The sequence below is a fragment of the Balearica regulorum genome, chromosome 3, assembly GCF_011004875.1.
Source record: "Balearica regulorum gibbericeps isolate bBalReg1 chromosome 3, bBalReg1.pri, whole genome shotgun sequence".
NCBI classification, from domain to species: domain Eukaryota; kingdom Metazoa; phylum Chordata; class Aves; order Gruiformes; family Gruidae; genus Balearica; species Balearica regulorum.
In genome coordinates this window covers 101,985,124-101,998,103 of record NC_046186.1, presented here as the reverse complement: position 1 = coordinate 101,998,103, position 12,980 = coordinate 101,985,124, and the positions used below count along the sequence as shown (strand labels likewise).

Below are 12,980 nucleotides of genomic sequence, written 5' to 3'. Positions count from 1 at the left end.
GTAGGACACAAAAAACATTACAGAGTGGTTCAACAGGGTGCAATGAATTACCACTTTGAGATGTCCCAAGCGTGTTATTTACCTTACCTGAACACCCACAGGAGAATAGGAAAATCCACAAGTTTATTTTACTGTGTTTTATATAGAGTCTCACTAATTCCTGTGAACAAAATGGCACTGATTTGTTTTGCTATCAGCCATTAGGTGTAACAGAAGGAAGGTAGCATGGACTTTGCACTCCTTCACAGTCAGCAATTAGAGATGGGCACCTCAGGGCTTTATAAGAGGCACCAAAAAGAAAGTATCTATAACATTTCAAGACATAAAAGTCAAGGACAAAAAGCATTGATTAGGTAGGAAGGATTGTCTTCAAGAACTAAATGTAAAGCTCAGAAACTCAAGGTCTGAATTAGGCTTGAAAGGTTTTGTTTATTAAAGGAATACATGTAAACACTGATACAACATAATACATGTTAAAGGCAAAAAAAAAAAAAAGATAGAAGCAGGATTTTTTTGTGCAATTCACTCCAGACTGTGCTTCCTTTAGCAAAACCATTATCTGAGTCAGCGGTAAGGTTACGAAAACCTGTAGCATCTCGAAGGCTCATTTCTGGTGAGCCGTCTTGCCAAGTGCCTCATTCCTTCTAGTCTCCTGATCTAGATTTCGTCACTACTAACATACTTGAAAAAGAAATATTTCTGTGTCATTAACTAAACCAAATGCTTTGCAGTGAGAGTGACTGGTCATCTGGTTTTCTGGTTTCTGCTAGAACAGTGTTTTCCTTCTGCTGCTCACAGAAACCAGCTTGTGCTCCTGTGCTATTTTATCCTGCCTTTCGTTGCAACTGGCACACGGGCACAACCTGAACAAGAGAGCATTTAAAAGTAACATGGAAATTTTTTTTTTTTTTTTTTTTTTTTTACAGTTATCACCAGGCAAATGCAACAAGAGGGATCAACATGGGCAACAACATTATCTGGTGGCCAGGCTAGAGAGCCCCAGGGATGGAGTGAGGTGGACGAGGGAAGGGAGGCTTCCCTTGAGCAACGAGCCCTCTCCAAAGTCACAGCCAGGGCAGTGCTGGAAGGAAGCTCTGGATCAGCTTGGTCTCCGCATTAGAGATTTCCGACCCGCTCGGCGCAGGAAGTCATTCCTGTGGCTCACCTGAGGGAGTTCCTGTTATGAAGCCAAAGGGTGGTAGGTTGATACACAGTTTCTGAGAGTGATGTAATCTTGGACAGCAGTCCGTAGGCAGTGATACTAGTGACCTGGTTACAACCTGCAGTGTTGTTACAGCCCCTCTGCTGGCCTGGTGATCACAAGAAAGGGAAGAAAGAAAAAAGAGGGGAGTGGAATAATTTAAAAAGGAAAAAAAAAGTTTCCAGATTTCCTTTGTTTAAGTGAAGCATTTTCCTTTTCCACTTTATTTGAATACACCAACCTGGTGTCTAACAGATGGAGACTGTGCAGATGCACTTTTGGGAGTGCCCATAAAATACAAACAGAGGGATACTTTTCTTTTTTTTTTTTTTTTTTTTTGAGTTGTAAATTCAATAATCATTGCTGTCACCTCACTTTCCCAAAGGAATTTGCCCTTTGTTCTCCGGATAAAGCTGGGGAGAAGAAGAAAAAGGAAAAAGAAAAAAAAAAAAAAGAGTGAGAGCAAAGGGAACATTTAGGAAAAAACCCACAGATCCATATCTGTACAAGCGTCGCAGCATACAGCATTTGTACGTCAGGAACCGATACAAGCATGGCTGCTTAGCAGCAACCGCAGCACACAGCAGAATATTCTGCACATCTCATATTCTTCTCCCATTCCCCAGGCCTTTCTAACAAACAAACAGGTCAGCTAATTGGCCCACACCCAAGTCTTACCCACTAGGGTTTGCTCAGAGATGTCACTTAGTCATTTGGCATGAGCAAATCCCAGGCTTCTTCCTGTTCGAGCAGTGGAGTGGGTGAAGGCTTTCTTTGATTTATTAAGACTATTAACAAACAAACAGGAGAGTTCAGAAGCTTCCTCAAGCAGAACAGCATGAGCAGAAAGGGTTTTTCCTGAAGTAGCAGCTAAAAGTAGGACACTTAGAGGAAGTAAAGTTCATTAAGTGATGAAGTGGTGGCTGCAGTGATGAGAAAAGGGGTTTTCCTTTTTTAATCTATAGATTTATTTAGCCTTATGTTTTCTTGCTCCTTATTAGAGTGCTAAAGCAGTGTTCATCCAGCTGAGGAAAAGAAGATTTCCCTTTGTGTAGTGACTTTAACATGTAGCTCATCACATACAACAGAGTCAAGAGTTTTAAACAGACATTGCCAGCCAACAAAGTACAACATTTGACAGTATTATTTGCCTTTTATATGCTCTTTCCCCAGTGGGAAATGATATGCCATTTTCAAGACACATTCCACAGTATTATGCAACAGCTTTCTTAATTTTTAATGGATATATTATTTTTAACGTGTCAACTTTTGCATAAAGCCTTTTAGTATTTTATTCAGCATATACCATTAATAAATTATTTGCTCCTTCTTCACCCTGCCCCCCCAGAGCTGCACTTAGCATAGGGAAATGGTCTATTGACACTATAAAAGATACTTGCAACTGGCACGGACTATAGATACTTCCATCACCAGACAAAGCATCAGGAGCGCATTCCTGTTTCTATGTAGTCGACAGTGCTGAACATGCTGCCCAGGAGTTTCATCACAAACCATCCTTTGGTGAAAAGACTTACACAGACGAAGCAACCAGTTGCCGTAAAAATAAGCTAGCACCCTGTACAACCAGTGATTCCTGTTAAAAGTGTTCAGTTTTGGCCCGATCGCTCCAGCGTCATTTAGCCATCACATCCAAACGGTTTGGGACACCCAAAAGCAGCAAGTCAGGGTACTTCTGTGCAGAAAAACTTGTCCACTTGACCTGAGTTTGTTCAGAGAGCATGCATCTCATCTCAGCAGATCTGCCCATTCTATAAGGGCAAAAAATGGATGAGACTTGATGTCTTCAACACCAGCACCGCCAGCACCAAGACGCTCCGCAGGATTAAACTGCAAAAGCTTGATATAAAAAGAAAAAAAAATATATGTGATTCAGTGAGTAAGAACAAAAACAACTGCTTAAAAGTTCCAGAAAGGTCTAAGGTAAGGGACATCCTACCGTTTTCCTGCTCTATGAATTACTTTTAAGAGTGTGAAAGCATACTTGAAATTCCTAAAATCCAGTACATGGAAGAAGACTCTCCTTTCCTTGAGTCTCAGTGTTACAATCTTCAGAGACTACTGATCACAGCATGCAATTCCCTGAAGCACTGCACATTGGGACTTCATTTTAAGTGTAACCTCATTTAAAAAAAAAAGAGAGCGAGCGAGCAGCAGCCAGAGCCTGCTTCAGTAGAACTCTGGACACTGCATTTGCTTCATGTTAACCTTTGCTCACACCACTGCATTACGGCTGCATCAGGGACAGTGGTCTGTAACTTTCCATTTCATAAATTGTGAGTTGGTCCTAAAATACCCGGATATTACAGACATTTCTCTGTTTCCTAAAAAAAAATTTAAAATTTTAAAAAAAAATTTTAAAGAGTCCTACAAATGGACTATAACTGAAAAATCAAAACCCCAGTGAAAGAAACAAAACAGTGTAATGGCTTCATGGAAATTTCCTAAAATTCAGCACCTCGTTTGCCTTTTAGTTGTACATCACATGCTAAATTCATGTGAAAAGGAAATCACAATATTTACATCTGTTTAAAGATACCAATCCATATAAAAGGGAATGCAAAGGTAATACTCCAAAGAGACTAATAAAGACACACAAAAATATTTTGCAGTTTTAGAGAACTGTTTATACTCTATTCAATTACAGCGAGTACAAAGGCATGATTTCTTTCTTGCTTTTTCTGCAAGAGCTAATAGGATAACTTCTCCCAGTTGTCACTTGGAACAATGTGTATTCATATCTTAATGCACTCAACATCTAAGTGAGTCTACATCCATAAACATAGGAATTTACACATTTTAAGATGGCTCTGCTATTTGCAGTCATAATGTCACATAGTAAAGGTAGCTCGGTGACAGTGAATAGTGCTGCTCTGATATCTTCCAGTAGGCAGCAGAAACAGATGCAGCCCAGGTCTCTCTGCCTTCTGCTGAAATATAACCAGCACCAGCAGGGGGAAAGTAAACATGGACACTTATTTTTCTGGCGTTTGTCCTTCCAGAAGAACTTTAATCTTAGAAAGCTGATGCAACACAAACTGCAATAGGTACCTACTGAAAAGTCATGTTGCATGTTTTGTTGGTAGTAAAGCCTGGAGGTGCCTGAAAAAAAGTACTGTGTGCGAAATACCAAATCAACATAAAAATAACAACTTTGTCTTTCACCAGGAATAAACAGATCTCTGTTTTCTTAGAAGGTGGCTAAACAAAGGTGTTTACCATGAAGTCACCTGCACTGGAAGCCACAGCAGGAGACAACATCTGACACAGTTTTCTGTATAGCTGAACACTGATCCCGGAGAGTTATTCTGTGATGCTTTGACCTGCTTACCCTTGGCAGTGGGGGGGAAGGAAAGTCGCAATGACAAATTGCTATCCATGCCAAGAGAGCTTTCTTCCTTTTCCTGACAAGGTTTCCTCAACAATGAATGGCAGCTTCCTTGGATAGTCACACAACAAAAATGTGATTTACTAGCTCATATAGCCAAACCTCCACCAGATAAGTCACTACCCTACACTAGAAGGCTTAACCTAACAGGCACCAGGGTGACTGTTCTCAGAACAGATATGGCCTTGTAATATATCTGCGAGTGGCAGAGATATATTTGACACTTAAACCACAAGTGGCAAAAGAGCTACTCTTTGGCATGTTTGAACTAGGCAATACATTAGTCTGCAGCGAAGAACAATCCTACACTGGCAGGGAGAGGTAGACTGTACAACTTCATTTGTCTCCACTTCTGGTCTTAATGGGAGGAATTCCCTCCATCAAGTGTGGTTTTGCTTTCCCTTAGCCATTTTGAGTCCTGTAGCACCTGTGGGTGAGGGTAACAATTTGCTACCATCTAACAATATAAATGCAGATTATTCAAAAACAGGGGTTTTCTTTAGTTGCTTCTCTTTCTACCTTTGCCAGAAAGACACAGGCACATGCTTCCACCTCCGGTGACTTCATGTCACCTAGTCAAAACAGAAGGTTCAAAAGTCTAGTTCCATCCCCATTATTCATTTCACAGTAATGGCACAGAAATCCATCTGTCACTGGGTCTTTTGACTCACTGAATTTTCAAAATCTCCTTCCTTCATTTTCTTCAAGAACTATTTTCTCCACTCTGCTTTGTTCAAATCTACATCTAAGTGATGTCATTATCTATGCATCCACTAGCAAGATACTCTTCAAAGCTGAACAACACAGTTCACATATATCACTTACTCTACTCAAGTGGAATAGGTCAGATCCAGGCTCCACTTTCCTCAGGTCAAAATTAACTAGAAGGAAGACAGCATTACCTGAAATTCAAGGCCCTGTACTAAAAGTTTATTCTCTCAATCATGACTACCTAAACCTAAGAGTAAACTAAAACCAGCAGTCAATACTATTCCCATTAGTTTGAATGGTGTACCAGTCTGGAAGGTTGTCTATATTTTAAGGTTTTCTACTCTGCCTTTTGTCCAACCTACCAGTTATCTTCTTATTACAAAAGTCATTGCATTCACAATTTAAAGTGCTTTTCCTAACAAAGGGCATCCAGAAAGTTTCCTGGAGGACAGCTACAGATTTTTAGCCATAACTCGGTCATAACTCCTAATCAGTGTGTTACAGGTTTCATAGTAGTTAGAGCTACCTTGCTGAACTGGCATCAACATTTTTGAGTTTAATTTGATTAATTACAAATTTTTCCATGAACATTTAGGGCAGAATTCCTAAATGACCATGCATCACCAGCAGATGTTTCCAAAGCCCTCAGCACTTGTTCTTTGAAGAAATGGCAAAGCACTCTGCTTTTCTACAGACACACCTGGCAGCAGAAGTCAAAGTCTCCAGACGCAACAAGACAGTTGGGCAAAATTCATCAGTGCTGACAAAACACCCATCCACGCTGCTATCAGCAGCTTTCTGTTTTCACATTTACTTCACCAGAACAACTTAGGTAGACATGTATTTGTCCAGCCTACATGTGCACCTACAGAAAACAAATTTTCCCCTTAATTACCTGCTGAATCAGTGATCTGGCCTCCTTTGATACATGGTCTGGTATACTCAAAGAAGTATGAGTGTTTATTCCTGATGGATGGCACTCAACCAGAGTCTGGAGAAGAAGAAAAACAAACAAAACAAAAAATCAAAGCAGGCAGATACATTTATTACTTAAAAAATTGTAGTGTTGGATTTTCTCCTAGTATACGTGCAAATTAACACACACAGCTAAAATTTCAGTGCTTCCTAGTATGTCTCAAAATACCAAATTAATGTATAACAGTAACATATGGCTTCTACACTGTCCCAGGAAATAATACTAAAACTATTAGGGCAAAAATTTTGTAAATGTACAGAAGGAATGTTAGAGAACTTTGATTTCACTGTGGTTAAGAAAGCAACATGAGTTTTGGTTACTCTCTCAGTCCTGAGTTTGATACAGTTTTATCAAGCTGTTATGCTGAAGCTTGAGCATGTTTGGTTTCTCTGGTCCCATGCAGACCAAGCAAAGTCAGCAAAGCGCATCTGAGAAAGACAAGCAAGGAAATCACAACTGGGCACACCACTTGTGAGAAACTACTTGTCACGAGGTCAGTTGCATCGAGTAACTTGCCCCCAGCCCTACCTTCCCGGTGAGGAGTTCAAAAAGAATGGCACCCAGGCTCCACCAGTCACAGGCTTCTGTCTCTTCTAGGATAGCACCAACCTCTAAAACATGAGACATTTCAATTAATATTAAAAAGGTCAGTTACACCTTCAAAATTAACATATATTTACAAGGTGACTGTTTAATGCTGACAGAACATCTACTAAATACCACCGAGCTTTCATTATGCCTGCAATTCAGTTAGCCCTTTAGCCACCTACAGATTGCATTGTTCAAACACAGCAACGCTATACATTTCATGCATAATTTGCCTTTTCCATGCATACATAGGCAATTTCAAGACTTGTAGGCATTACAGTTAGGATTCTTCTATACTAGACTAAAACTGGACAGTGACAGACAGCAAAGCAAAACGTATTTAGAGAATTTACGCTGGTCAGAAGAGCTAGACTGACCAGAGCAGCACCATAAAAGCAGCACAAGGGAGGTTGTAACACTCTACTGCATGCCTTAATTTTGTCTTAGAGGGCAGGATTCATCTCCTGGCTAACCCGCACCCTTTACTGGGACCACCAGGCTATTTTCACAACAGTCTCTCTTGTCTGTTGGGAACCAGAGATACTAAATCTACTTCACATAGCCTAACCACAGCTGGCAACTGTGTATTGCTTCAGCTCAGCCAAAATTTACCTTAGCTACCTAGGTACAAAAAGTCGTTTTCCCTAGCATCCAGCCAGCACCCAACACTCTCTTATTGCTGTCCATGCAGAAGAGACAGTGGAGAGGCGAGATGGGAATAATGGAGTCCCTTGCCACACACGTTCGCGTGTTCGACAGCATGATGCTTGCAGAAAATTTGGCCTTCACTGACTCAGGCTTTAAGCTACAAAAATTATTAAATACAAATACACCACGCTGTCTGCTCTAAAACAGGCAGAAAAACAGATTGCAATGAAGATTAAATCTTCATTTTGACTGTCAAAAAAATGCAGAAGCTGCACTAAAATAGCTTTGGTGGCAAAAGCCACACCAGCTTCCCAGCAGAGGACAAGAATTAGCATATAGTCACATAGTCGTTGCTGTGAAGAGCATTGTGGCACGTTCGAAAAATCCTGCTCATCATTTTATGGAGCTTAGCATGAGCATGGCCAAGGAGAACTACCGATGAGTCACACCCCAGGGTCAGGGAAAGGAAGGCAGTAGCCCCAGACCTCCCCAGATGCAGAGATACACACACACTGAGCACAGGGATGCACAGAGGGCTGCCCGCCCCGGGCAGCTGCCACCCAAGCTGGAAGATGCTCAGCACCTTCTAGGACTAGGCTGAGGTTGCTGTTGCAAGAGCAACAAGGAAGGATGGCTGAGACATTGTTTCTTTAGGTAGGACATCCCTCACATTGAAAAGTTTATTACAGTTAATGGTGTTTGAATGCCCAATACATCACTATAAGGGTGCCACACATTAGAATTTATTCCATTCCTCACAGATTAATACTTCTATAAGTATCGAGAACCTTTTACAAAGATATAATGGCAGTCACATGAGGAACTGTATCAGCATAATTACATGCATTTTTAAAATGTTTTAAGATCCCAGGCAAGCATCCAGATGAAGTTGAAATTATGGTAAATTGAGAGAATTTGTGTAAAAATCAAAATCCGTTCTTGCAATTTAATTTTACATCCCTTCAGAAAGGCAGACCTTCTAGGTAACCGTCCTTTAAAAAAAGAAAAACAAAAAAAGCAAACTTGGGCCTTTTCACATGAACCAGCTGGCAAAAGGTTTTCATAGCATCTCTCAGAGAAACCTACTGAATGGAAATGCCTTTCCAGTCTGATTGTGATTTCCTAGTGCTGTATGTTTCAATAATGTACAGTCAAAATCAAGGTAACATGAATGGAAAGTAAAATCTAAAACCAAACACTTTAGGCTTCTTTAGAGCAGAGTTTTCTTTCCTGTGTTGCTTTAATCCTGTGGATATTCTAGATTGAGAGCTTTCTTCCAAACAAGTGAAGATTTTTATTTTTAAATTAGTTTCCACACTTATTCCAGAAAAAGGACAGTAAAACCAAGAGTCAGTTAAGATTGACTACTACATTCTCCGTTCCTATACTACCATTAACTTCCCATATTGACACATCTTAAATTTTAGAATAATGCCACAAAAGGTGATAATCCATTCTTCCCCAAAGACATTCAGTGGGGATGGGTGTCTTCAGTTACAGCCCAATACAAAAAAATATTCTAAAGGTGAAAAAAACCTCATTCTGAGCACAGCGAAAAGAAATATTACAAAAAAATAATTTCTGACTTGTGGTATTATTTCCTTTTATGTTGGCAATCACAGGTGCCAATCCAGTTCTTTGAAGCATCAAAGTTACACCGCCTTCTTTCACAGAATCACACACTGTTCATTACAGAAAGTTGATGTAACCTCACTTATGTCACTGGTGAAGAAAATGGACACAGTAAGTCTGTCTCTAGTAACCTAGAGTCCACTTCTCCAAAATCCAAGCTCATCTTTTCAACTGTAAGAACTTTCAATATATGCCAAGTCAAAACAAACGTCTTTGCAGATCTCTTGAGAGCAGCACTGACCTCTTCCATCCACTTTTGACTGTGACCAAAATGACACAAGCAGGATAAATTGAAAACAGTCACGTAATACACATTTGTCCCTGGGCTGAAGGGTTCTGGCTGGGTTCTCATGCACACAGCAGAAACTGCATCTGAATATCCTTTTTTAGAAAGCCTAAATTTTAGCTCAACTTTTCTCTTATTACCCAATGTCTGCTTTCCTGCTGCTTTCCCTAGGTCCCAAAGTTTCCTTACTTCAGATTAAAATACATGTTTCCCTAAAAAAAAGAAAAAACCCCACATTGTGAATACTACAAATAAACATGTGCTGTTTACATTCCCTTACTTCAAACAGGTCACATTACTTCTGATGCTATACGCTGATCATAATAGGTTCAGGATATCACATCAATATTACTGCATTTTATCTTGACTACGCATCATGGGAAAATTCAGAAACTATAGATTATGAAGTGCTTTCAAGTGATACAGAGTAGCTAGCTAATGTAATATACCACACAGAGCATATGCTTTTTTTAAAGCTTTAATATTGCAATAAATCTGAACTACAATATCTGCCTTCACTAAGAAAACATTTTCATCTCAATCCGTCAGCAAAGTAATTTAGACAATAAATGGTAGCGACCCATAAGCTTAAGTGAATAACATGGGGATATTTGTGCCAATTCTTTACTTCATGAACCTTGAAATCAAGGACTTTATCCACATTTGTACAAACACAAATGTGCACACATGTGTGCACAGTGTTGGTGTTTCTAGGACTAGCAGTACAAAATTTGCAGAAAAAAATATTCCTAGCATTCTCAATTACAAAATCCTTTTAAATAGGAGAAATAAAAAAGTAGGATGAAAAAAAAAAAAAAGTAGCTCTTCCAACTTCACTGCAACTTCATTAAAAGGGAGAGCTTTCTTCTTTCTCCCTTCCCGATGCATGCCCATATGACATCTAGCACCAAGTAGCACATGTCAACAGCAATGCTAAATTCCTGCACAGAAGCAATTTCAACAGCAGCCATTGGGGTAACTGAAGGGAAGAAGATTTGTAAAATGCTATCAGGTCCAGACAGAGACAGATGGTACAGGCAAACACCTTCGCTACCCAGCACCGTCCTCCTTCCAGAGCAGCTGGTCTCAACTGAAAGGCCATTTCTTTATGGTTTCCATACTTATCTCAATATTTGCATTATACGCAGTTAATACCTTACTTCCTGATAAGGGATACGTAGCTGACAAGGCTCTGTATTTTTAAATGGAAGTGCCAGTTCTAAAGTAAAAAAAGCAGAACTTCACCTCTCTTGAACACCAAGAGCTCATTTTATCATTCTTTCTGTGGCAGAAATATACCTGAAATATACCCTTCATGCTGTAAGATTTCAATGGCTTTTACTATCACACCTCAAACATTTTCTCCCAAACACAGCTTCCTCCAGGGCTGACAGTAAGGCCTCCTGACCAGCACACACAAACAAGAGTTAACTTAAAAGAAGCCAGGCTTAAAGGTGGGCTTAGACATTCACTGTGCAACTCAGGCCAGATGGCTTGTGAATCACCAATAACAAAAACTCAGTCAAAAACTTTGTGGGATAAACTGTAACATCAAAAAAAAAAAAAATGCCTCTGAAGTCAGCTCACAAGAAAATAGGCTCTAGGTGAAGTACTGCTTCTCCAAACACCTAAGAGTCCGGAACAGCTTTGCATGGAGGTGGTTTTCCAGGAATTAAGAAGGGAACCATTTGACTCTTGGTGGATTGATAAGAATTTCAAAGCCTGAGATGGCCCTTTCCCTTACCCCGTGTTTCAAGCAGAAACAGCATACTTTCAAGTATCGTTTCTGCACTCGTAAGAAAACAAGGAGACCCATCTGAACTACCATCAGGTGTCTGAAACCGTTCAGGAGGAAATGGACTTGTCCAACATCCTGAAAACATCAGACACAATGTTTTCCCCTTCTGTGGCCATTAAGATAAACAGTATTGCACGAAAAACCATTAGAGTCGCTTCGGAAATTCTATTTACCTTACACTCAGTTAATTTTAAAAGCTTACTATTTTATCATATTTTAATATCTATATATGTAAAGAAGCATTTGCAGAGAACCAAGTAAAATGAGTCCAAGCTAATTTAGTCTAGGTAGGCTCAGTCAGCCAAGATATCATAAGATACAGTTACTAAATAACACATCACACAAGCAATCTGACCATAATGCTTTGCCTAAAATGCTTTAGCAATTTATAAAACACAGTATTGAACCATCTATAGTTAAATATAAAAGGTTTATCATGGTCTTTAAACAATAAAGTAGTGAGGCAAGTCCAATGAACATCTGCTAAGATCAAATGGAGTATGAAAATAGGAAGTTTCATCTTAAAGGTATTCAAAAACATAAGCATCTATGTTCCTCTTTGGAAGAAATTTCCTCGTGTCATTAAAAGAAAAAAAAAAATTAATAGAGGGAACTGTGTTCTTTCTTCCTTTTAGCAGCCCAAGATAGAATTAAAGCTTCCTCTAAAATAATCAGGTAACAAAAGAGACAGACTTTTTACTGCTCTGTTATCAAAACAAAGCAAACAGAAATTAATCTTTCAGCTAGCTCCATTTATTTTCAAAAGGCATCTTCTATACTATCTTCAAGTTTTAGCCCCATCTGTAATAATAACAGTAATTAAAAAAAAAAGAAAAAAACCACCCAACCACGCCACACAGGTAAATTACAGTTTCTTCCAGAGTAATTAACTGGCTTTTATGTCAGCCAGACTAAAATACCAGACTTTTTACAAATCAACAGCTTCAGTACATCTTACTGCTTACTCTAGTTCCAGAGGCTTGAAAAACCACAAGAACACGTACTTCACCTGAAACATGTAGTGTACTTAAAACAAGCCTGAGTCCCAAACCACATCAGATTATTTTCAGAAAATACCTGATTCTCTTCCCAAACCTATGCTTTCAATTACCTATTCTGGGTTCATGACATCTTGCTGTTTTGGGAGCAGGCAGTTGCGATTTTTTTCTGTGGGACACTCAGGTGTCTTTGGAGAGCCATACCACTCCAAATGGTTGTTGTAAAGTTGTTACTTCCAGCTTCACACTAATCAGTGCTTTTTCTGCAGCTCCAGATCCTTCCTCGCTATTCACGCCAGCCATGTATTTTTCATGTTAACGTTTAGTCCTGTTTGCTATTGCCAGGGCTTTTCAAATCACGCTAGCCCACCCTTCTGCCTTTGCTGCTCAAAGCTCACTCATCTGCCCTGTTTTTTTTTTCCTTTCCTTTTTAAGATTATCCTGAAACATTAATGTCACACAAAAAGCTAGGACAGAGTCAGAAATAAAATCTCGAAGTCCAGTCTTACGCTATAACTGTGAGACTAGCCCACCCCTCAACACCTCTCAGGGTCAATGGCACTTTAATCTACCACAGTTATTTTGCTTCTTAAACAATCTACTCAAATTAAATTACTGTAATACAGAATAGCAGATTTAATGAGTGCCTGCAAACTCTTACTGAAAAACACATACGCAAATAATATGCAGGTTTTCCAGCATCAAATATCTGTTTGGTAAACAGAGGCAAACCATT

At 39.5% G+C, this 12,980-nt stretch overlaps 1 protein-coding gene across 8 annotated transcripts in view; it reads right to left on the bottom strand.

Annotated features, from left to right (window-relative positions):
* Positions 1 to 409: 409 nt before the first annotated feature.
* Positions 410 to 12,980, bottom strand: part of RPS6KC1 (ribosomal protein S6 kinase C1) — a 93,969-nt gene continuing 81,398 nt past the window's right edge. For all 8 annotated transcript variants that reach the window (XM_075749225.1, XM_075749223.1, XM_075749220.1 and 5 more), the window contains 3 exons: positions 6,823 to 6,905; positions 6,214 to 6,309; positions 410 to 3,058 (listed from right to left, as the gene is read on the bottom strand). In XM_075749225.1, the coding sequence (XP_075605340.1) occupies positions 2,948 to 3,058; positions 6,214 to 6,309; positions 6,823 to 6,905 (290 nt within the window). In that variant the 3' untranslated portion in view covers positions 410 to 2,947. The remainder of the gene's footprint in view (positions 3,059 to 6,213; positions 6,310 to 6,822; positions 6,906 to 12,980) is intronic.